Source organism: Emydura macquarii, unplaced genomic scaffold (assembly GCF_026122565.2).
Source record: "Emydura macquarii macquarii isolate MOO-44397 ecotype Brisbane River unplaced genomic scaffold, CSIRO-AGI_Emac_v2 contig_1483, whole genome shotgun sequence".
Lineage (NCBI taxonomy): Eukaryota > Metazoa > Chordata > Testudines > Chelidae > Emydura > Emydura macquarii.
The window spans coordinates 10,251,576-10,277,991 of NW_027131620.1; the positions used below are offsets into that span (position 1 = coordinate 10,251,576).

Genomic DNA, 26,416 nt, shown 5'->3' on the forward strand with positions numbered 1-26,416 from the left:
GGAAGTGTTAAAAATCAGGAGAAGTACCTTAAGGGTGTCCTCTGTAATGTGCATTTTAATGTACATTACAGATTCCCTAAACACATGTATGACAGTGGGACATAACAGCATTAACTGAGAATACGGTATTTCCGGGGGGCTCATTTCAGAGGTGCTGAGAAGTGTAACTTCTGCTGAGGCCAGCGGAAACCAGGGTGCTCTGAAGAGCAGGCTACTAACTTACACACCAAACCTGCCCTGTGAGGACTTCTTTATAAAGGAAGGAAAACCTTCCTGTAACCACTTCAAGTGTCTATTTCCTGCATTTTGGTCAGGAAATCTACTTAAATGATTTGTAATTGCATTTTTATTATTCATTGTTGTTAGATTTATTATTTTTAAAACATATGCAGCGGGACCTGTTCTTTTCTTTAGAATAGCTTCACAGGAACCAGAGGGTAGGTGCAGTAACTGGAAAGCACATTCTGCACACTGCAGTGCTTGGCTACTGCCTGATTCTTTCACTTCCCTTCACTGTAAATGGCGCTGCACCACAGCCCCGGAGAAGGAGGGTAATGACGGGCTACGGAATTGAACCTGGCGCTGGGGACTCAGCACGCCTAATCTCCATTACACCGCTGTGGATCCGGAGTGGCCCCGCTGAAGTCACTGTGGATTTACACGGGCCTAATTTAGGTCAGCCGCTGGCTCCAGCCCTGCCCGTCCCCAGCGAGGTCGGGCCGCGGTGTCTCTTTGTGGGGCTCGTCTGTGCTAGACCACGGGGGCGGGGGGGGGCGATGTGTCACCCCCTGGCCTGGCAGCCGGAGAAGCCTCCTTGATCTGTGCGCGGTGCACGGCGGAGCCAGGCGCTCCACGGCCAGCAGCGCTGCCGGGGCCGGCCGCTCGCCAGCAGAAGTTACCCGCGGCGCTTCCTTTTCCTTCCCCGCGGGGAGCCCCCACGGCGCCGCCCGCCCGCCGGCCGCTCCGGAGCCGGGGGGAGGGGCAAGCACCGGCCCAGCCGGGATCGGGCTCCACGTCCGGGCTCACGCGGCCCGGCGCCGCTCGCTCCCGCCCGGCAGCTGCTGCTGCGCTCTGCTGGTGGGTGGTGCGAGCCCGGGGGCTCCGCCTCCCTGGAGGGGGGGGGGGAGGGAGCTGTGATTGGCAGGCAGAGCCGTCACTCACCGCTCCTTTCCCCCTCCCCCCGCCTTCCCTGGAGTGTCTGCCCTCCTCCTTTCCCCCCCTCCCCCCCCGCGCCTGCTGGGGCGAGGGAAAGGGCAGTCCCAGTCTGGCGCTGACGTCACCCTGTCTGTCTGCCTCGGACTCCGCTTTCCATAGGAAACCGAATCTCCTTGGACTTGAATGAGGAGGAGTGAAGAAGGAGGGGGGGGCGGGGGAGGGAAAAGCCGCTAGGAGCCGAGCCTGGGCAGGAGAGAGAGCGAAACAAAGTAGCAAGTCTGGGTCACCCAGCCCTGAGCAAACTTCCCGGGCTGGAGGGGGGAGGGGAAGGGAAGCAGGCAGAGCCCGGCTCGGCTCGGCTCGGCTCGGCTCGGCTCGGCTCCGCTTTCTGCTGGGGGGGCTGCATTATTTTGTTATTTCAGTTCCCTCTCCCCGCTCCCCCCCCCCTCTGGAGGCGCCCGGCTTTATGTTGCGCTGCCCGGCCAGCTCTGCGGTCTTCGAGTTCTTCGCTTCCCCTTCTTTTAAATGTATAACTTGATGGGTGTGAACAGCACAGCCGGAGCCAGCCAGCCCAATGTCTCCTGCACATGCAACTGCAAACGCTCTTTGTTCCAGAGCATGGAGATCAGTAAGTACTTGCTCCTTCTCGCTCGCTCGCCCGCCGGCCGGCCCGGCTCTTCCCCTCCCGCTCCGGATTCTCCGGCCCAGGTGGTGGTGGTGGTTTTGTTCCCCCGGATCGGTCTCTCTCTCGTCAAAACACGAGTGTTGGCGGCTCCCCGGTTCTGGCTGGGGCAGGCTCGGAACTCCCGGCTGCCTTTCCTTCGCTGCCCCTGGAAGCGGGGGAAGGGGAAAGTTGTTATTCTGAGTGGTATTTATTTATTATGGTTTTGTAACAGGGGATAACACCCCTTTTCTCGTAACGCACGGCGAAGGACAGAATCGTGGCGGTGACCTCTGGGCCGTGGGTGTAATCCGATTTCTGCACTTTCATGTCTTCTTTCTCCCCCCCCCCCCCCCTTTCCATTCTCTTACTTCGTTTTCTTCCACCCTCAAAAGTTGCTGCTGTGAATATATATGATGGTAAAGTGGTTAGCTCTTGAAAGATCTCGATGTGTGCAAAGAACGAACTCTCTCCTCTGCCTAGGGTACTTTAGTGTGGGACTTTCCGTTTTACGGGGAGTCGCTGAATTCAGTGTGAACGGGAGATCGGCCGATCAAACAGACTTCTCTGCATTCTGCTGTGTGAGGGGGATTGCTGCCCGGTTAGCCTTCCCGGGATGGCGCGGGGAGGGGAAGGTCTGGGTTTGGGAAAGGGTGAGTTCTGGTCAGTTTCAGCTGGCTGCGTCTCTTAGCTTTGTCTCTGCTCCGCCAAGGCAGACAGGGAAACAGACTGCGAGGGCTATTTAAAGCAACACATGCAGAGTCCCAGCGTTGGGCTGGAGGATCCAGCAACCCCAGGCGTGCTTTCCTTCCCCAGACACCATCCCTCTTGTTTTATTACAACGCTTCCCCCACTGTAATCTTCCTGAACCTGTCATCCCAGGTACCCCTCACTGTGATTCCCTCTATTCCTGCGCTTTCTCCCCCCCCCCTTTGAGCTATTATATTCTCAACAGTGTCTCTCTTTCCCCCCTCCCCCCCTCCGCCTTTGCAAAATCTAAATTGCAGGATTTTGGGGAGTGCAATATTAGTTCCATTCTTGGTTATTCCGTTGCGTGCTCCTAAAGGGTTCAGTTCAGAGGATGTGGTTGTGATTGTGCGGGTCCCACCGGCCTTCTGTACCAGTTCCAGCTTTGAAGTGTGTAGTCAGCTATTTTTATATATCTTGATTTTAGGATGATGAATCGCTGAAGTTGCAGAAGGACGTTTGTATTTCCCCCCCCCCCTTTCTTTTCTCTGCCCCTTCCCACGGTGACAATGGTGTAGTAGCATTAAGCGGTCTCATCAACTTGTCTGTGGTGTGTGTGTGTGTTCGCACGCCGGGGGGGGGGGGGGGATACACATGTACATCCAGCGATCTAGAATTTGTGACTATAAATAGTAATCGCTAGGTCTGAGAAGTAGATTAAGACCGTGTCTAGCCTGCAGGGCGGTTAAATAAGTCAAAGTTTTCCTTCGTGTCTGAAGGGGATGAGGGTCTGGCTAACAAGCTGTATCGTCAGACAGACTGTGAAACCCAATAACAACCAAAAAAAAAAAAAAAAAAAAAAAAAGCTTGGGTCTGTTCACAAAGGTCTGTGAATATCTAAGAGGTAACTGCAAGGGCTAGCCAACTTAAAAAGTAGACGGACTGCTGAAGGGACAGAGTGAAGTAAAACATCAGGCAATAGTATTCAGCCCCTTTCTTAGTCTTTCTGCTCCAATTTCTTTTGGTCTGCAGACATTTCTAAATGTGTGTCACATCCTAAACTATTTAACATGGATGCACTGATTTGTAGACACCCATGTATGATCCTGATCACACTTCACTCAGTAGCCAGTTTAACATATGCTATTGCCACACATTCGACTGAGTGTTTTCTCCAGGAAGATTTTGCGTGGTATTTAAACATCACAAGTACTATACAAAAGGTAAAAATAACAAATGGCCACGTCTTTCTAGATTCCAGGCACTAATTGTCATGACTTTGGTTAGCAGAATACCAACCTCCTAGACACAGCACTTCCCTCCAAATGATGTAAAGTTTTTGCTGAGAGAGAAGCGTCAGACTCTGTCTGTCAAAAACCTAGTTAAAGATAAGTAAGTCCATTGAAATGATAGAATAGCTCCTTCATTTAAAAAAATTGTTGCCATTTTAATGGCTTTTCCATGCTAGCCCTGAGCTTTCATCTGTTGCTGTTTAGGACTTAGAATATTTATCAGACACAGCATTCTCTCATTAAGAAAACATAGCCATATTAATGTGTTTTTGTTATAAAACTGTGCAAGGAATTTCCTTGATTAGGAGGACAAAACTGCTTTTAATTCCACCTCATATATAATTCTGAGTAGTTTATATAATGGACAATTATCATCATCCATCTTCCCCCACTCTTACTTGATTCAGCACATATATATATATAATCCTTTTCAAATTCATCATTTTTTATTTAGGTCCTTCCCCTCAGCTAATCAGCCATAATGATGTTTTGGCTGACACTGAGGCAGTCTTGTTAATTTAGTTGTCTGCTCTAACTGTCTGCTCTTCCAAATAGACTACAGTTCTCTCCCTTCTGATGAAGTGATGCTCAGGAGATTTTGACCCATAAGGTTAGTGTTGTCAACACTTACAGATGAGTCTTGCTTTTAGGTATCTTAATTAGCCACTACATTTAAATTATAGATATATGTATATATATGCATGTAGTTATTTGGGGGCTAGAGGACAAGGGACAGAAACGGAGCAAATATTTGGAAAACTGGCTTTTTGTTTTTAAATCCATAAAAATGGAGCAGCAATAAATATATTGTGTGATCAAATATCTCCAGTTTTGTGTTTGCCTTTCTGCCATTTGGAAATGGACTATATGGAGCTGAGATAGAAGAGAGCTATGGTTTGGCGTCATTTTTTTTTTATTTTTTTTTTTAATTTCTGGGGATTTTTTTTTTTTTTTTTTTTTTGCGGGTTTTTGATGTTTGAGAAGTTGATGGCTTGTCTAGCAATTTTTTTTTAAAACTTGTTGTCTGGGAACTGAATCTTGTCAAAGTGTCTCAGCCTGTGTGACTTCTACATCTAGAAGGCCAGATTCTGATCTGACTTACACCCTGTGCAACACAATTGGAGTCACAGCAGAAGCTGAACCTGGATGTTTTGATGCATTGAGTGAAAAATGGACATGCATAATTCTGCCCTCACTTACGCTCAGGCAACCCCACTGGGGCAAATTAGTTCCTGGTGTGAGTAGGTGAAAGTATATTGAGCTGTGCACATTGATGCCAGCAGGGAATTTTGCCGATTGTCTTCATTGGGGTTGAACAGAAAGGAGTCAGGGCAGCATTGAGCCGGTAGGATCTTGGATGGTCAGATTCCTGTGTTCCCTGCCATTTGCGCCAGCCATATCTTTGGCTGATTCAGGTTGTTTGAATTTTGAAAAATCTATTGGCATTCACACGCTGGGCACTAAAACGTGTTCATCTTGAATTTTAAAATAAACCATACCCTTTGTACAGTGTGCACCTTTAATCTTGGTTTAATCTCATTCGTGTTCAGACAAAACTAAGCTGGATTTGCCTGATTTTATTAACATGACCAGTACTGAATAGACCATTATTCTTTTTTGGTTTTAACAGACCATGTTGGCTATGCATACCACTGGTGCTATATAAATAATAAAGATATGGCCCTCTTTCATGCCAACCAGTGAGTGAATGTAAATTATTTCTCCGTCCCACAGCATAATGAATCTGAGAAATTTATCTTTTTTTAAAGTTTTGGTCAGATCGAGGCAGTAATGATGTAAAAAGTAGCATATTAAAAGAAATGGCACCTACATTGTCTGTCTTTTGAAGAAAAAGTCTCTCCTACAGTCTGACTCATGGCATGAGTTTCTTTTTGGAACAGTTTGTGCTGTTTTTGAATTTTATCCCTTGACTTTTTAGTGGTACTGTCCGTTTTCAGATTTTACTTGAATTTCTGGAAGATTCACCAGCAGGCAGATGACAATTGCTGATGTTGCTACTACCTGTGTGGAACCCTAGGAAGACTTAGGAAAACTCAACTGTTTCGCATGATCTCTTTTGTAAAGATGGAACCAGATTTGCTAGAACCTTGTATGTGAGACTCTTACACATTTTAGCTCTGCCACCAAACCGTGTCTTTCTAACACTGCGTCATTTTCCTGTGCTATCAGTCAATCAGCACTGTAATCCTGATAGAAAACCCACTGAAGTGGATGGAAGCCTTTCCAGTGTCTTCACTGGGCTTTGGATCAGGCCATGTAACATTAATTCTTTTAACTTCAGTTTATTTTGCAGTAGGTTACTTTAAATTGCTGGCAAAACAGCTAATTTCTGTGAGGCACAAGTTGGTACGTTGCCGTGTGAAAGAGGACTAGCTACACGAACGCGGCTTCTGGTCTGGATTTAATAGAAAAGACAAGAGTGGTGCCTCCACATGACTAATTATTTGGAGAGTTTTTTATTGGCTATTTGACTTATTTTTTAAAAAACTATTTTGACTGGACCTGAAAGTCAGTTTTGTAGCTGTAAATATCGTGCAGGAATGTTGCAGAAAAGTAGTATAACTGTGAACTCTTTTTAATTTAACTCTCTCTATTAGTAGGTAAATTTCTGTGCAGTCTTTATTCCATATGACAAGCTTGAGTATTTAGACAGATAAAGCAGCTGGCATCTGTGTGTGGCACTCTTAGATTAGGATTACAAAGGGTTTTTTGTTTTGTTTTGCTTTTTTTCCCCCTTCACTCCAGGTTCAAAGTCTTGACTACTGTAGTGACTAAGAAGAGTACTATGACCTGCCGTAGTGCCAGTACTCTGCACCATGTTAAGCCAGACGGACGTCTCCACTATGGCCCTAATCAGTCAGTCTGAGTGAAGGAGGTTGGGGTGATTTGAGTGTTGGCTGAGTCTGTAAATAACTAATTATTCAGCTGAATAAACAAACCAGTGCTGCACCCTTCATTCAATCGCTCGCTTTCCTGCTTGCTAAAAACTGCAAAACTGCTTTTATTCAGTTCAATATTATCCATGGACATGTTCTGACAGAATCTTGTGACTGCCAGTTTGTCCAGCACTTGAAGTCATTAGCACTGGTAATGGAGTTCCTTCTGAATGCCAAACTCTGAACTCTGCAGGGCTATTTCAGACCAGAAAGGACTTTTCTGAGGAAGTTAGGAGGTCAAAGGTAGAGCTGGACAGCCATAATCAGAGAATCCTTCTGCGCTTCCATAGAACTTCAATGTGCTAGTGTGAGGCAGTGCAAATACTAATGACTTCAGAGGGAATGCTTAAAGGGTAAGGTGCCGTTCACTGTGGGTAAGTAGCTGGACCTCTCAAAGCAGAAGTTTTCTTTTACCAGTTTTAACCAAAATATTCTGACACAGTATTATTATTATTCTAGTATTTAAATTAATCTTTAACTAAGGAAATGAGACCCTTCTCCTGCCATCCTTACAGATGGAAAGCAGAAGTTTCACACGAATTGAAACGTAGCTTAGGTTGCTGGTTTTAAACTATTGTGAGTTGACCATGTGAGTGGATTTCTTTCCTAAGGTATTACTTTGCAATCTTCACATTCTTTAGTTTAATAACCAAATACAGATGGCTCAGCCTCGTATCATGGCTCCTTTCCACCCCAAATTATTTCTTTTCAAATGTTTTGTCATTGACATCGCATGTCAGTTGCAACACTTGAACTGTTGCGCTCTGTTTACCGAAAGAATGGGAGTTGTTAAAATATTGACGTTTTTTGTCATACAGTATAGTTTTTGACTAAAGATTTCATAAACAAGACCAGTACATGGAAGAGAATGCACTGTAAGCAGCACAGGTCTGGTACAAGCTTTTTAGAAAGCTACTGTCTCTTTACACAAAGCCTATTTTATTGTGGAAATCTCAATTTGATATATACAAACCAAAGTCAAGCGATTTCGTCTGTCTTTGGTTATGTCTTCACAGGGGGCGTGGGTGGTTAAGGGTGTTTTTACAGAGATAGCCGTCTCTTATAAAATCCAAGAGCAGACAAGGCACAGGTTGTAACTACATTGAGGGAAGAACTATCTGTGCCTGGTCTTCACTAGGGTTTTACATAGAGATAGCTAACTCGAGAGAGCTATTTCTATGTTGAAACACCCCTTTTAAAAAAATTTTTGCAGTGAAGACATAAACATAGCCAGTGAAGACATAGTCATATTCCTGCATCTTCGCAGGGAGCTAGACTAGATGACCCTTGCGGTCCCTTCTAATTCTATGATTCTATAACTTACCTTCTCTCCTTACTGTGTCTAGTTATCACAGGGGTCTTCAAATGATGATTTATTATGTGCCCCAGGACAATGACTTAAATCTTTGCACTTTATTCCCTTTATTCACTGTTGATTATAAAAGAGATGGAGGAAGAACCAGTATCAAGTACATTTAAAAGAAAGACATACTTTTTTCTTCTTCTGTGGGTCAGCCACTGTGCTGTACTTCGCGTCCTGATAGTACAAGGTGGGTCAAAGTCCTGCAGCATGCACTGGATGGGGGCACCTGAAATCATGTATAATACAAAGCACTGACATAATACAGCTAACTCTTCTTTTTGGTCAGTATCATGGTAGACTCAGACAGGAGAATATTTGACACAGTAAATTTTGTTACTCTATATCATAGAGGTGTGTGTTACCCACTGAATAAGGTTTTATTATTATTATTATTAAGTGTACTGAAATTGTATCAAGTTCTCATATACTAATAATTGGAGTGACTGATGGATATTGTAGAAATGCATTTGATAAGTAGCTAGATTAAGAAGGGACTGAGGTTGCCTCTGCATTTTTCAATATTTTTAAAAAGAATTTAGCCTGACTCTCCTGATTTCTTTTGAAATGTAAAGAGTAGGTGCCTAAAAGAAGTAAATTTTCCATTTTGATTTTATTATTTTTCTGTTGCTGTTGTTCTCCGAAGGTGTTAAAATTCAAAGATCTCTTGGGTCAGAGAGCTGGCAGTGTCAATGGAATCCCAGAATGCATTTGAAAATCCAAATTATAAATGGATAGAAATGAGAAGGGAACCTCATAAATATACAGTGACTCTAATGGAGAGTAAATGCGGTGATCTAGATTTTTCCCATGTGGTATATTAATAGTTATAATTTAGTAACTCTGATCAGCTAAAGGGCTATTTATTTGTAATGATCTTTAAATAAAACTATCTTTCAATTAAGAAAATTTGCTTTGTGTAAAGAAATTTCATGTGTGACACACTTTCTAATCCAATATTTTAAGTTCTTTACTACAGATGGTTACAATATTTCTGTTATCAGCAATATTTATTTTGCCTTGTTACTAGCAACTCCTGGCATGGAAGTCAGACAAGTAGAGATGTACGAAGATCCCTCTGCTGCATTAAGTATATTCCCTGTTCACTCAAGTATATTCCTAAATGTACATGCAGCAAAGGGGCCGTTAATATTAATGGGGGTTGTATTCAAGCACTAGGAGCAAAATCCAGAGAGGGAATGTGCCTGTTGGTTCATTAGAGTAAGGGGCTAGGAATGGCTCTGTGACTAAATTGCCAAGCGATCTTGGTCGAGTCATTTGGAGCAGATCCTCATCTGGTGTAAATGGTCATAGCTTCACTGAAGTGAACGGAGCTATGATCGTCTACACCAGCCGAGGATCAGTTCCTTGAAATCAAATCTTTGTCGCATTGATGTCAATGAAAGGTGAAATCCTGGCCTCAATGCAGTCAGTGGAGTTTTTTCCACTGATTTGAATGGAGCCAGGATATCATCCCAAAACTCCACTTAACTTCAGTGAGACAAGGATTTGACTCTTCATCTCACTGTGCCTTAGTGTAGCATCTGTAACTTCCTACTTCCCTAATACAACAGTTCGTAGTCTTTTATTGAATTGCTTGAAGGGTGGTCAATATTCAAGTGCAGAATATTATTGCTAATAGAGCCATTAGTACAAGGAGTTAACATTGTACAGTATGTGTCTTTGGACAAATATTATTAGCATTTGAGAGGCTAGCACAGTCATTTCTACGGTGGAGTAGATGGATATAATTTGTATACTAGTTGGTTCTTAAGTGTTTTCAACAAATGCAAAGGACTACAGCTTGATTTTATTTTTATTTTATTTTATTTTTTGGTAAAGGTTAATTTGCTTAACACGGTCAGAAAATGATTTAAAATAAACTCACTGAAATTTCTGAAGTATTGGGTAACTTGAGGTAGTGTCTCTTTTCAGATAAATTTCAGATGTTTTCAGTTTGTCATCCTTATTCAGAGGATTGCTGATAAAGAGGACCTTGATTATTTGTCAAGGAATATAGTTTGGAAGGCAGCACTTTGATCTGCATTTTAAATGTTTCTTTGTAATGAAAATTTTTCACAATGATTTTTTCTAAGTCAGTGATGCAGAGATTTGTTTTTCTTTTTTAAATAGCAAAAACATATTACCAGACACTTCTTATTAGTTTCCCTATCTGTAAAATAGGGATAAAGAAAATTACCACATTTTTTATAAGGTGAGATCTACTGATGAGAAGTGCTATATAAGTGCTATGAATTATTATTATTATTGTCTACGTTGGAGCCAGCTAAAACGTCAAGCTCATCACATATACTGGTATAACCTGGTAACGGTATAATTATGCCAAGCAAGAAATTAGTAGAGTTGTTAATTTATTATCAAAGCTTTGAGTTTCTTTTGAATAGACTAATTTTCTTCAGTGAGAAACCTAAACTGGCATTAACATTTTGAACACTGTATATTATACAGAATTTATCTTGACTGTATGTCTTCTACCTAATGCTGAGCGTCTCTGGTTTAGATTTTCCCTTACAAGTTGGACACTTTTTTTTTTATATTCAGCTCACAAATCTGTTTAGTCTTGTATATCATAGACAAGATAGTGGTTTAAATGGATATTTCAAAATCTTTGTACAAATAATTTGCTTGGTGTTCTCTAGCTGTTTAGAATCTTCTCCAGCCCTCACCCCACCTTCCTGACCGAATTAACAACTGGTCCCCAGAAAAATTCTAGGCTGCTTGTTACACACATAATCTCTCACACGTGAGAAATGATGGCTATTGTGTTGATGTCATGTGGTGGATCCAGGTTTCTCTAGAAGAAAGATGGAGAGAAACTCAGGCATTTCCAAAAGGTTTAATTCAATCTACTACTTGAACGTAATCCTTTTTTGAGGCTGATCTGCGCAAGATTTATTTTTTGGCTGGGAAGCTGATGCCCTTAAGGATGACGGTCTACTAAACAGGCTTTCCGAAATAGCTTCCCAATGCCTTCTAGCATTGACTGGTTTCTCTTCTATTGCTCCATTCATAGGCCTTTCTACAGCAGAGATGTCCAGCTGCCTCAGACTGGTAGATTTCTGCTTGTGGGCACTGGTCAATGGGGTTTTGGAAGAGACCTGCTGCATTGCATTTGTAATCTGAACTAGCACGTGAATCCAAGTCTCCACATCAGTGTAATACTTAGTCCCATATGAATGCCACAGGTCTGGGCAAACAAGGTCTTGTGTATATTTAACTTATATCTTACTACACCCTTCTCTAGCACTAAAATGTCTTCCTTCAATTTGACTTTATTTCTCTGTGCACATACTTGAGACTGGATGCTGATATCAGGCATATGGGCACTCACGGTATGTATCTTGTAAAACCTGCAAGCATGGTAGCTGAATTTACAAGTGATGCGTGCTTGCGTGCCTGATACCAGCGCTGAGTCCTCCTAAATCTTATTTCTGTTTTATGACCTAATAGTAATTTTGCAGTATGTGTAGTAAAACTATTGAGAGAGGGATGTATAATTTATACAATACCATGACAATTTTGAACTTTAGAATTTATATTTGATAAAGGGTTGCATTTATGCTGTATTTAGAATAGTTCGTTTTTCTTCTTTGAGATGATTTGTAATGTCAGCTGGACTTCAGCTTTTCACACTGAGATCTAGCACAGAATTTTTAACTTCTCAAGATGCCTGTTAAAGTTACTCTGTGTTACATTGGTTTGTATTTCTGTTATGCCTTCAAATTGTGTGTGTGAGAACACGCACACGTGCATAATATATATACAGAGCTGCACAAATCACTTAACTAAAGTGACCATGATTCTCAATCATACGTGGCTAATTTAGCACTTAAAATACGTGCACAAAAACATCCATTTACATATGCAAACATATTTGCTGATGCCGGTCTTAGTTCTGTTTGTAAGATGCTGTTTGCATCTGCAGCTGTGAAAATTTGGGCATGTAATGTGGAATTGCCCTTCAGCAGGTGCAACTTAATTGCCCACATTTGCAGACTCGACCCATGCAATCCAACAAGTAGAATTTAGTTTGATGATTAAATACACACATGCAAGTTGTTGATTAACCGACAGTTTTTAAATGTTACTAAAAGTGAAAAGGGGTTAATTACAAAAATCTATATAACTTTGCAAGAATATATGCAGGAGTTGCTTGCTTGTTTTTGGGGGGGGAAGGGGGGTTTGGGTCCTGTATCACTTCTTCCCATTCTGTCCAATATATTGAGTAGACAATTTGTTACTCTAAGCTCCTGCATATGTTGTCAGTAATAATTCTGTAAACCTATGAATCGACTTTGCCTGACACTGTGCAAACAGACTGAGTAATTTCTTTGTTCTTTTCTTTTTACTTTGTAATTGGTGTCTGTAAAAGCCCAAAGGTTCGGTCTTGTGGAAAAGCATGATTCATTTATTGGTGTCTGTGCCGACTAGTTATCTTTCAGTAATTCCAGAGTGAGTAGTGCTACAAGCCAAGAATGATTCATACATGGCTAAGTGCACAAACAGATGGGGTCATGGCCATCTGCAGAAACTTTTCTAATCTATTTATGGTATGGGAGAAAGAAGTGGGTGTATTAAGGCTGATGGAATAGGTGTCAATTACACTGGTGAATGTAACCAGTTAAATAGCACTAACCATTACTTAAAAACCACTTTCTGCTTGTTGCTATGGCTCATTACAATAGATGACATTTAAATGTTATCATTTCCACTTAGTGTATCTGACCTGAGTGTGTTGAGATGGTGATTTTTTTTTTAATAGACAAACATAGCTGCAGTTATCATCCCTTTCAACCTACCTCAAAATCTAGAGGTTGACATTAATTGTCGTTGTCGATAATGGCCTAATCCTTGCTCTTTGTTATCCAGGTTTGCACTGGTGTACTCCATTATTCCATTGCACTTGGAATTTGGCCCAGTACTTGCACACCTGTATATGCATGAGCCGGGATGGCATTCCATTTTTACACAGCATGCATAACTTCTATGGAACATCTTAGAAAAGTAAACAGTGGGCAAGTGGGTTGATTCTCCTCTCAGATGCAGCTCCCCGGGCTTCATTGGTGTTATCCTTTCCTCTCTGAGTGGAGAGTTGGTTCTAGTCAAGTAAGCTGGACATCTGTTCTGGAGTGACTTTTTCTGGCAGTCAGACGTTTGCTCAAAACTGATGGTCTCTGGTGTCCGAATTGAATTCCTCTCCCACCCCCACTTTATTTAAACTAACAGACAGGGTAAGTCATGGGCTAGACTTACCTGCAGGGCATGGGAAAGAAGCAACACCATTTGGATCAAGTCCCATGAGACTTCTAGCCACTGAACATTGCTTCCATTGGCTTGAGCAGCAGCTGCGGGTTCTTGGAACCTCTGAAAATGCATTATCGTTCTCGATCCCTCTGTGGCTAGGGATTACGCTTTTAAAGTGAGATTTTTCTAAGTGCTCAGCATTGGCCTAACGCTTGTGGAGAGATATTTGAAAATCCAATCCTTAATGTGTTTGGGTTTTATATTTTTTTAAACCCTCAGATGGAAAAAATAGTGAAATCATGTCGCAGACCTCACCTGTTCTGCACTCCACATGCTGTTGCTGATCCTAGACACACACTAATGTCAAGTGGAGTTACTCATACAGACTTGGTTGATCTGAGCATTCCTCTTGTGTGTGTGGCCAAGGGTGGGGTCCCCTGGATGGAGTCAGTGGTTTAAAATACAAAGGCCCCTGCTCCCGTCATGTGCGTGGGAGCACCCTCAATACAGCAGCTGTTAATCACTGGCACAAAGGGGTGGGGGGAAGGGGTATGATCAAGGGCCTTGTGGAGTTGAGATGGATTCATAGAGTTCTTGGCCCTCCTGTTGTCGGAGGAAGGATTTCTGGATAGGAGAAATGCCCTAGTTCTTGCTAAAGCACTTGGGGTGAAATCCCAGCCCTCTTAAATAACTGGGAGTTCTGCCATTTGCTTCAGTGGGGCCAAGTTTTCTTTTTGGAGCTTGGTGTCTCTGCACTCGCTCTAGCCGGCTGGCGCTCGCTCTAGCCGGCTGGCACCTGCTAGGCTTGATGCCACTTTACACCTGCTAGTGCTTTGAGGGGGCAATGATGTGAAACGTAAGCATTATCGGTCACCTTTTCAGAGCTCCCAACCATCCGCAGCTCCAGGGAAGCTGGGGGCCGCGGCAGGGGCTCGGCTCCTTTGCAAACCAACTCCTAAGTCTTTTGTACCAGGGCGGCAAGTGCTGCAGTTCCCCCCTCGCGCGCAATGCCTTAAAGGGGACTAACAGCCTCCCTCCACCCCTACTCAGTGTTACAGTTGGCCGATGTGCTCCACTGGCTCCAGTAACTGAGCCCAATATATACCACATTGGTCCTTTCAGAACTGAAGGGCCATTGGCCAGGAAAGTTCCCCTTTACAATACTTACCCATAAATCACGTTGTTCTGTTTTACTCATTCCAGATTAAGAATTAGCTTAGCTTTTAATTGTTCCGAGTTTAGGATACGGTATCTCTTTTTGTTCTTGTCTTAGACCTGTAGTAGAGACTTTTTAAGGAAAGGTACCTTCCTTTGTGGTAATATATACCAACAAGGTATGTAGTAACTTCAAAGACTAAAATATTCTTCTTTTGTCGCCTCCTCGTGCCCCACCCTTACACTCGGAAACAAGTGGTTTCATATTTTTAATGATTTTGGTTGGTTGTACATGAAGTAACAAACACTCATTCTCCAACTCTGGAATGACTGAGGCTTTGCAATGTGTACCAATGGCTCTTGCTGCAGTTTTTGCTATCAGTGCAGGGCACAAATGTGATGGCTGCTCTCTTGGCTAACGCTGAACTGGGAGCCTCTGGAGCTGAAGAGCCGAGGCTCTCTAGCTGGGGCTGTAGCAGACTCATATCATCTGAAGATTGGGCGTAGAGGGGGCCCTTACGAGTAGGTTACAAAGTATCATATCTTGCTGCAGTCTTTAATCATGCAGAATTCTAGTGCAGTGTTACCATAAATATGGTTCTCATCCATCAGTCACCGCTACAGGACTGAGTTGTGAAGATAAATAAACGTAATGGACAAACTGAGATGGATAAATTCACTACGTCCTTTGATTAGTTTTTTTTTTTTTTTTTTTTAAAGAGAAGCTGCATTTATTGATACTTAAGTTCTGAAAGAACGTATTTCAACTATGAAGGAAATATGCCTGAATGGGTTTAATTTAGTTATTCAGAGCGAGAGGGCAATCGGCCCTAATATAGGAGGACAGTTGCCTAATGAGTAAAGAATTACCTGTTCTTGAATAACAGTAGCAGTGGTACCCAAACATTAAGGAACTTCGTTATTCACTTGACCATCAAGCTTTGTTGCCCTCCAAATGACAAGTGCACTCCAGTCTCAAAGAGCCCATGGCTTTAAAGAAATCTTGCGACATCCTATATTCTTTTTTTCACTTGGCGTAGGTAGTATCAGAATGTGCTGTGTGTATGTGTCTTCCCTGACTACACGTCTAGGAATTTTTTTACTGCAGCCTTGTATTAATTTTACATTAAACCAAGCCAAAATCTCTTCCAAAAAAAGATTTCAGGTGCAAGGCATAGGCCGACTTAAATGGGAGAGGGAGGGAACAAATCCAAGCAAAATTTAAAATTAGCTGTTACAAAAATAGGTACAATAGGTCTCTTGCACAATGGTTTTTATGTGCTTCTAATGTTAATGCACAATAAAATCCTGTATCCAGTTCACTGTAGTTGAACTGAAAATGTGAGGGGCATCATACGGGGACAAAAACTAAGATAATAGGAATAGTTCTAGGAAAAACATTTCCCATTGCTTGCCGAACCGAACACATCTGTTGTATTGTTTTTTGTTTGTTTTGAAGAAGGCTGAAAGATTACATTAGTCTTAGCTGTGTTTGCAAGTCAAACTCTATCTGTAAAGTTCATTCTCTCAGTAGTTGGTGGTGGGTGGAGTGTAAAGACTTTTTTTATTGTTGTAACTACAGGAAGGTGAAAAATGCAAACTCTCTTGCAGTTCTTCTCTCTAATTGTACCAATGCCAAGAGCTGCAGCTTTGTTTTCTAACTCGATCAATGCTGTTAGTTTAAGTAGCTGGATAATTTAGTAGCTGTAGGCACTTTTGTCTGACTAGCATGAGCCTGGATTGCTTTGTTTGACCCTCTTGGGAAGGAGAGGAGGGGACTTCCCTTTAAACACAAGATTTCCCCAGCCTCAAACAACTGCCAGCGGACACTCTCGGTGATGGCTACCCAACCCTTTAGGAATTGAGGGAAATCGAAGGAAATCGTGGATATGATGCTTTGACCTAGTAACTAAGATGGATACTCTTTCCTGTTCCCTTATAAAGCCCTTCACTCTCCTTTCTGGAGGGGCATAATATTGGCCCTTCATCCAAAGCATTCTCTTTTCTTTTTTTTAAATTGGGTTTGCTTACCAGCTATTGTCCATGAAACTAGGTACTAGGTCTTCAGGGGAGAGCTTCCACCTGGTCTGGCTGATAAATAGAGGGAAGAGCACTCCTTCCCTTTATTCCACCAGCTGTCTAACAACTTTTCTCTGTCTTGGCTGTTTAAGTTTGGCCTGTCTTCAACCTTGGAATAGCTGGGATGGGACTATGACAGGTCATCTTCCTAGGATACACAGGCCTCAGAAGAGGGGAAACCATGGGTTTTTTTTTCTGAGCAGCATCTTAACCAATATAAGAAATGCAGCAATGGTGACTTCTAGAAAGGGAAGATCTGATCACTATTCAGCACTAGTTCATTTAATCTTTCAAATAGGGGTTCAGGAGAGGAATATATATATGGACACACACACACACACATTTTTTAATCACTTTCCTTTCTTCTGAAGAAATGATATGATTATTTAGGAGAGTAGGGATGGATTCCTCATCTTGCTGGAGAACATCCTCTGCCGATCATTCAGTTGCTTCCCTGGAATATGCTGCAAAAGGTATGGCTGACGCTGCTTTAATTCATGAAGATACATTTAAAAATAAAATAAAAGTTCCAGCTGCAAATGAATGAGCACACTTGAGGTGCGAGTGACTTTGTGCAATTTAGAAGCTGTCCTTGCATTTCCAATGATATAAGTCATTTGCTGACCCAGCTTCTGTAGGCTATCCTGGGGAGATACTGCAAGGCAGGGAATCTGTTGTAGTAGACAAGTGCGTAATGGCTGTGTCTAGCGAAGGTCTTGCTGGTTACAAACACTGAAATCTGAAGACTGATGCCTATTTGAGCGATCCTTAGATAGCATAGTCTCCTCCCAGCCTTGTCACTGAAATATCTGGGTTTTGGCTTATTTCTGAAAATTGCTCTTTTAAAATTTTAATACACTTTTTATGATGACCATCCATCTTGAAGACCGCAGGGAGCCTGGGGTTCTCTTCCCAGCTTGGTCAATGACCTGCCATGTGACTGTGGGCAATTCTTTTTCCCTCTAATCATTACCTGTCTTAGGGCATGTCTGTGTGTGGCATTATTCTGGAATAGTTATCCTTCATTAAATTCACACTTTACCTTATTCCAGCATAGCTTTCATGTGTAGATGAACCCTAAGATTGTAAACTCTTCAGAGCAGGGATTGTCCCTTAATGTGGGGGGGGGGGGGGTGTCTCGCATCTAGCACAGTGGGGTGCTGATATCAGCTGAGGTCTTAAGTGCTACCATATTCCAAATAAAGAATAATAATTTACTCTTGTAAAATGTCACTCTCCATATGCAACTTTCAAAAAGAAGAGAGGGAGATTTCTGAAAGGCTCTTAATCTTGAGATCTGAGAATATTTAATCATTGCTGTTAAACCAATGGGCTTCTCTGTAAGGAATGCCTCTAGTTCTATAAATGACTGAACCTTTGCAAAGTAGGAAAGAAGTGAGCCAGCACCCTAGAAGGAAGGAGGCTGCTACTTCTAGGGTAGTAAGAACTAGATGGTGGTTGACCCAGAATTCCTTGCTAGCCAGAGGGATATGAGGTTGTCCTACCTAGAGGCTTCTGGCAGCCTTTGCAGGGAGAATGGGGAAGCGCTTTTCCAGACTAAATCTGAGTCAAGGCTTATTCACTGCATCTGCATTTCCTCACCTTCTGTAACAAACTACTGGGAAACTGCTTTCAACAGTGTCAGTTCCTGGAGTTTGGCTCCAGTGGAAGTGTAAGAGGAGAGACCACTCCCCACCGCTGTCTCCCTGCCATGGTTGTCACTTTGTAGTCCTTTTGCATATTGAGGGTTTGCTTGTTTTGAACTCCCCTTACTGACTAAAACAACAAAGCTTATCCAGGCAGATGTTATACAGATGCATCTTATGCCAAATGTATTTTGGACCTTGAAACATGGCTGCCTCCTACATAGCCTGTTTCTTTAGATCCACTTAAGCTATGCACATCTCTGTTTTATAGGCAGTGCACTCAGTTGTGCAAACAGGATTAAGATGAAACCACCAGCAGGTGTTGGTCCAGCCAACATAACAACCTGTTCTTCGTTACTGCTGGTAGATGGAGGGGGGGGGGGCACTGTTTAGAGGGTCGTTCAGTGGTAGTGCAGTCACAGAAGTGACTGGGCTCTGATCCATGGTGACAATTCACTGAATGTTCAGTAGAGCCCAGATCTCAGATCTTTACTTTAATAATGAGGAGTAGTGCAGAAGGGATGAAAAGAGGAGAAAGGGGATGGTAGCTCAAGTCCTTTGCAGGCACTCACTTTGAACATTGCTCCTTGGTATCCTCGCTTATATTTAACACTATGTAAAATGCGTTTTTCAGATTAATGGACACATCTGAGCATAGGGTAGCCCGACAAGGTGGGGAAGAAAGGCGGGACATAACTTCCTAAAACACTGTATGATGACACAAATTCCAGACTAGCTTCTCCCACACAGCCAGGGCAGAGCCAGTACCGGAATATCTTGTCTTGGGTAAGTCATAGGAGCAGATAACGTGCGTGAGTGAGCGAAGGAGCGAGCCTCTGTAGCTATGGACTGTTAACAGCTCATCCCAGTAATACTCACCAGTGGGCTACATATGCACCAGTAGCTGAATCTGAAGTAGCGCCAGGAGGAAGTGACCAATGGCTTCTTTCTGATCCCAACTGTGATTGAGCCTATATCTAGCTATTTCTGTAGATTTTAGAAATTGAAAGCTGTTGGGCATCTTCATTTCACCTAACAGACTGTGAAAGATCAAGACGGCGGATAAAACTTGTCACCACAAGTGGGTATTGAGCTCGGTAGAATTCTTTTCTTTTTCTCTCCATTTGTGATAAATGTATGAGATGCTGCTTTCAATCAAAACTTTGTCGCCTGCACATGTGCTGCTGTTGCACACAGCCCAGGGAAGTTCGTTCCATCTGCCCAAAGAAAATAGAGGGTACAGTTTACATTTTACAACAGAACTGCCTAATTCCTTCAGTGAACAAGGAAATGATTTGCAATGTGTCTGAACTTACTCCAGTAAAACAGAGTGACTTAAAATCAGCGAGTAGACTCTGAGCCTAGCAATCCCTACTTGTTCAGCTACTGTGATAATTTACAGTGACACTCTGACCCTTAATCTTTTTCGAGGGTGAAAAAGTTGCCTATCTCTGTCCACTCAGGTGCACTGAAAGTAATTTTAAGTCTTTTTCAGGAGAGAGACTGTGTTAACATAAACTTTTAAATTGCTTTCTAAACTGCTTTTGTGCACTTCTCACTTGCCATCAGAAGGCTGGGAGAAGAGAGCTGTAATACAGCCTTTGATTTGCTGGTTTTGGTGTTGTGACTCTCCTTCCCTTGATGTGTGTGTGTGTGGTTTTTTTTTAATTTAATGGTGTTCTAAGATTTCCTCCTCCTTGGTGCGAGTTAGCATTTAACAAAGTGTTCGTTTCTAATTAAAGTCTGAGTAGTGCTGTAGGGCTGTGTCACACATGTCAAACACACATTTACAAATCTGCAGCATCCTACATAAGAGAACCCCACAACTCTGTCATATTTAATATGCTGCATTATATCTAAGAGGGACATGGCATGTCATAGGAGCTCCATACCCAAGATAGCCAAGTACTGCATCATGGCCGTGATCAAAGCAAGCCTTCCTCCTTGGATGATCACCTAAACGATGCACCTTACTTGAGTTCTAGATCAGGTATCTGAGACCATTTAGCTGATTAATCAATTGGTCAGCCTAGAAATGGATATTTGTAGCATTACCTTCAGTTGAACTCATAACAGGATTGGGTCACTTGTTGAAGTTTTGGTTTTGGACCTTAGTACCTAGGTTATCCTTGGCTCAGCTGAAGGGTCCTGAGCTTTCAGTTCCTGTACATGCTGGTAAGGGTGTCATGGCATGGGGGTGGTCATTTTTTTTTTTTTTTTTTTTTTGCAGGGGGGGAGGTGTTACAACCTGAAATATTTTCAAAAGAGTTCCCAGCAAAAAAATGTTTGAGAACCCCTGAGTTACAACATTCAGTTGTCATTATTACAGATCATTAGTGAAAATGTTTATGTTCAGCCCAAAGCTAAAGTCTTCTTTAGGTCGTTATAAGCATTCACCACTACTTGAGTATCTTAGGAGGCCTCTGCCTTTTCTGAAATGCTAGCTGTCTCCAAGTCTGGTATGTGAAGATTCCTGGGTTAGAACAGGTGCAGTGTAGGGCTTTGTTCAGAAGACATGCTACTCCAAGATAGACTGACAGCTCATGAGAGTCTCATACCAGAGGCTTCCGATGTTTTATGACAAAAGGTGAAAGAGGGTTGCTCTTACTGGAAATTATAGGAAAGGCCCTGATAAAGCTGGGAGAGAGGGAGAAGGGTGACAGTGACCTCCAAGGTGTTAGATAAGTCCTGAAAAGTTTGTATGTTTTATCTAAGCCTATCCAAGGTTAAGCCATGAGTCATGGCTATTAGTGTTGGATGTAAGTGCTACTGGATAAGCAGTTGTGCTGGTATAATAGTGTATTACAAGGGAAGTTCAATCATTATAACTTCAGTTCATTTGGCGAGAGGTTTGGGTTTTTTTCCAGTATTTTTTTTTAACAGGAATGGTCCAAACTAGCTTGTAAAAAAGTCAATACCACTGAAGATTGGGTGGGTAATGGGATTAAGGATCAGAGATATTTCAAGTGATTAAATGTCCACAGTTGGGTACTGAGATCTTTTGAAAATCTGGCCCCAAAATGTTGTACCAAATAGCTACTTGTATGGAAGTTTCAATGAATACTGACATGGAGGCTAACGTGGGTAGGAGTACAGGTAAATTACCATAAAGTGGGTGCACAACTAGTTAAAAGACTGTACTCAAAGAGTAGTTATAGCGGTTCACTATCAAACTGGGAGGGCATATCTACTGAGGTCCCACAGGGGTCAGTCCTGTAAGATATGGGAGGTAATTGTCCTGCTCTACCTGGCACTGGTTTAGCCTCAACTGGAGTATAGGGTCAGTTCTAGGTGCCTCACGTTAGGAAAGACGCGGGAAGGAGAGCAACAAAAATGATACAAGATTTAGAAAACCTCACCTTTGAGAAAATGTTAAAAAAAGGCTGGGCATGTTTAATCTTGAGAGATGAAGATTGAGGGATGCCCTGTTAAGAGTCTTCAAATATGTTGACCCCTTATATGCAGAGTCCATTGAAGGTAGGACAAGAAGAAAATAGTCTTGATCTGCCGCAAGGGAGATTTGGTTAGATATTAGGAAAAGCTTTCTAACTATAAGGGTTGTTAAGATCCAGAATAGGCTTCCAAGAGAGGTTGTGGACTCCCCATCATTGGAGATTTTTAAGAACAGGTTGGTCAAGGATGGTCTAGGTTTATTTGGTCCTGCCTCAGTGCAGGGGGAGGGACCTGATGACTTCTTAAGGTCCAGTCCAGCCTTACATTTTTTTATTCTTTGTGGGTTTTTTTTGTTTTTCTTTCAAATGTATCCAGGCACAAAATCCCCGTCTCACACCTTTCCAGGTAAACTAGGTGAGTTAAATATTTCAAGAGCTATAAAATCTAATTTTGAATCTTATCTGTATGTTGTTGTACTACAAACAGCTTTCCTAGTTCACTCAATGGAAATGGGTTGTAAATTGTCACGGTATTAATAAAATAGCATGTGTTTTACATCAATTCACCCTAAATATAAAACATATTTTCTTCTTTGATCAAACCATAAGTTGCAGAAATTAGTATATTTAAAAGTTAACCCTTTATTGAGGTTCCATTTACAAAGTGTTAGGAAATGACTAATAGATGTTTTAATAAATGGTTTAATCAATTGGTGTAGAGGCTGACAAGTCAATAGGTCGTTTATAACCACCTGGGCTCATAACCATCTATATAATGTAGTATGATGTACTGACGTACTTATCATCATAACACACGCGATTCATGTTTGTAACAAGCTTATACATCTATAAATCATTTCTTTGCTCTTTATAAACTACTTATAAATGGATCCTCAGTCTAAAATTGTGACCAAAAAGCTTTGATTCTATTTAAAAAAAAAAAAAAAAGGTCCAAATTATACAAGGTGCAGGGCAAAGTAGAGTCACTTTCACAATGCCAAGTGGCTGTGAAATGCCACCATTCTTAATAAGGCTTTGCACTCACTTTGCATTGGTGGAAATAGCAATTCAAGTGCAGGGTAACAGAGAACTGAGCAAGGTTGTGAATAGTTGGTGTGTGAAGGGCACAGATGTAGTCATGTGCCTGGTGAGTTTTGAAAATGAGGAGAGAACTTACTAAAATCTGATAGGGATTTGTGTTGTGGAAAAATTATTTGTATTAAATGCTTCAATAACAAATGCTTCCAAATTCTCTGCTGTTTAGAATCTTTCTGTAACTACGTTGGACTAGTCTAGGAAGCCCAAGGATTGATCTGGCTGCTCTGATCAGTGTGATTACGCTGGTAGGAATTACCTGTGGTTTTAATTATATCAAACTTGCACCAGTTATCTTGCTCCTGCATGCCAGCAGGTTTGTTCTAGTTTGGGTTTTTTGGTTTTAAAAAAAAAAATTCTTCATTACTCATGTTGCCTCCCTCCCTTTTGTTTGAAAAAATATTCTACTGAGAATTTGTCTTTCTATATTAGAGGTAGAAGAGGATTAAACCTGAGTCTTTCTAATGACAATTATTCTCTGGATTCCCTATGTCTTATCTCCTTTGCCTCACATAGGCATCTTTCCTTGATTATCCTAAAACGAGATTGCTTTGGAGTATGACATAAGGCATTATAGTAATTTCACCCAATTTCACTCAAATTCAGACCAGTGAGTGACTAGGGTTTTTGTTTATTTTTTGGTTTTTAAACACCATCCAATAACCATTTATTTAAATGTTACACAAAAAGGGGAGACTGCAGAACACAGAAAAAAACAAGAGAAAACTTCTGAGGCCTTGAAAAGCTGCAGTCTGCAACACAAAACTCCCTCTGTCAGATGTTTATTCTCAGAGGCTTGGTCTGGGACCCTGACTGCGGTTACAGATTGTGCCTATATTGCAAAAACCACTAAATCCAAAAAATGATTTATTCTGTAGCTTTCACAGCTTCATTGTTAGGTTTCAGACCACCTCCCCTGAGACTCCACAACGAGATGCCAGCAAGCCTCTTTTGGCATTCTTGGGCATCTGTAGCTGCATTTTTAGGGAATGACAAGCTTTCAGGTCTAAGGGAGGATGCACTAAAAACGACAGTTGGCTGAGAGGATGTAAGAGGGCGAAGAGTCTCTCTCTTCTATGCAGGCCCCATGTTGCACTCGAATAAAGGGGATTTTTTTTTTTTTTTTTTTGAATGAAAACTTCTTTGCATGTAATGACTTGCCCCTTAGCAATGGCAACCTGGCATTGAAACACTTGTTAGTTTGCACAACCACAAGAACACCAGTGGCAGCATTAGCCGAGATCTGTCCTGGCTTCACTGGATATTCCCTGACTACATCTCTCTTTGGATGGTGAGATAAATCTCTTAAAATGCTGCATATAAGGGGTCAAAACACAAGCGCCAGACAGGGAATGCTATTTCAAGTAAGACTGATCCAAGAGAGTTTTAGAGTTCATTGCCTTTTTCTTTTTTCTTCTCACTTTTGCTTGGTGACTCCTGAATACCTACTGCAATCTTCTAGTTTGGATGCAGGGCTCTTTCTCAAAAATTCAATCTCGGACTTTAACATTTAAAGGACGAGGGACAATGGAAATAGCGCTAAAGAACTTCCACTTCCAAAAGAGAACCAGGAAGCTGAATGCTAAAGTGAGGTACTTGGGAATTCTTTCTATCATAATATATGACGATGAAAAACTAAGCAGCTCTTGTTGTTTTCATAGTGGTCTCCAAAAAAAAAGTTAGGTATTTTATAACATGAGAACTTGAGATGATTCCTTCCCCTAAGTGTTTGTAGTCCAATTTTGGATGAGGTACAGTCAGTATGCACAATAAAATGGAAGGGATGGAACAAACCTTACAGCAGAAAGATTGCTTGGTTACTCAGTTTAGGTATTTGCATATTTCACCTGCAATTTCCTGGTAATATTTCAAGAGTGATCTGGCTTAAGTATTGATGGATGTGTGAGCCCTGGGTCATGATTCTGGTGGCTCCATACTGGCTATAGAGATGTTGATCACTGGGCCTAGTAAACATGCCGACAAAACTACCAGCAGATGAGTATCTTAATTGGAAGCTTTGTCCAAGTGGACACTGGAACTGCATTGCTCGTTCTGCTCCACAGTCAAGTCCATATCCTGTTCATCACAGGCAACAGTTGACAGTCCTCCCAGCCTTTACCGTCCCTTGTAAAAGCTACCAGCCACCGTGGTGTCTGCACAGTGCTAAATATAGATCTAGGCAAAAATGCACTTTCCATTGACTTCATTGGGCTTTGGATCAAAATGCGTGAAATGCAAGCCTCATCTGTCACTGTTCTCAGGAGACTAGTGTTAAATCTTGTAATACCTACGTCAGTCGGTAAATGGCCTATGTCTACATTTCTTTATTTCATTCTCTTCTTTCAATATTTGGTTATATTAGTCTACCCTCTTTCCTCTCAATAGCTACACACTACTGATAAAACCTCATTGTAGGTGCTCTGGATTTTTCTACGCTGAAGTACAGAAAATGTACAAGCAATTACGCCAACGTTTCTTTTCTTCAAATAGTAAGGTCTGTAGATAAGGGTTGACCATTTGGTAGCAAAATGAATAACAAAGCTCTTGTGCTCTGCTGTAAGCATATTCATAGTCAATAGTTAAAGTTTTACTCATCAGAATATATTTGGTTAGAAGGACACAATTTCTTTTATAGCTACGGAAGCTATCTCAGCTGTCTCTGGCATATCTCTGAGCTAGTGAGTGATAGGTCTAGACTACAAGTGGCCTCCGAAGACCCACTGTAAGATCTGTGGCTTTCACCGTGCTGTAGAAAGGAAACTTTTGGATAAGTAGGTGTAAATCCTCCTCTTCTTTCACTGCCATTGCTGCAAGTGCCATGCTGACTGACTTTCGCGATCCAAAAAATATTTCGTTACAGCAATAATTTTCCAGGTGATAACACAGAAAACAGCACTGGCTCCCTGTGCATGAATTACTTTTTAAATTTATTTTGTTTTGTTTTTTATTAGAAGTGGTTGGGAATCTTCTACTGGAATGATTTTCAGATGGAGAAAGCAGTTTTCGCAAAGTTGCCATTTTTCATCAGGAAAATCTAAATGAAATATTTTGTTTCACGTTAGTTTGAGCTGAATCAGAATATTTCATTTTGTTGAACTGACCCAGAATGTTTTTTTGGACTGATTTGAAATGAAACATTCATCTGCAATTCCCTATGAGCACATTGCCTTAGAGGAGTTGAAATTCTGGTCTCCATTCTCTCCTATGGGATGAGCTTCCATAATGCAATGCAGATTTCCTTTTGAAAAAGTTCTTTGTGGTACATCATGGGAGACACATGATCCAGGGTACATCATGGGAAATGTAGTCTGACCAGGGAGCCTTGCCCACAGGGGTTAATGGGGACATCAGGCTTCTATACTACAACTCCCATGAGGCAACGCACCCCAGATGGAAAATGCAGTTTAATGTTAAACTGATTTGAAATGAAGCATTTCAGGTTATTTCAAGCAACCAAAATGAAAATGTCAAAATATTTTGTATTGATCAAACACGTTGAAATGAAATGTTTGGACATATCTGAATCAAAATGTTTTGGAATTTCCAATCCGTGAACATATTTGAAATTTCATCTTTTTGTCCTTATTTAGGCCATAAAACAGTGTTGATATGTCAGAATTTCCCACAGGATGGAAATTCCAAATTTTGCTCATCTGTAATTTTTTAAAATAC

The 26,416-nt window shown here is 41.7% G+C and overlaps 1 protein-coding gene across 3 annotated transcripts in view; it reads left to right on the plus strand.

The window, feature by feature from the left end:
* The first annotated feature begins 435 nt into the window (after positions 1-435).
* The window catches only part of PMEPA1 (prostate transmembrane protein, androgen induced 1), a 57,598-nt gene continuing 31,617 nt past the window's right edge, over positions 436-26,416 (plus strand). The window contains exon 1 of one of the 3 annotated variants that reach the window (XM_067554179.1): positions 436-675. In XM_067554179.1, coding sequence (XP_067410280.1) covers positions 555-675 — 121 coding nt within the window. In that variant the 5' untranslated portion in view covers positions 436-554. Of the gene's footprint in view, positions 676-1,370; positions 1,784-26,416 lie in introns of those variants that run through there. The other 2 variants (XM_067554178.1, XM_067554180.1) reach the window with 2 other exon arrangements.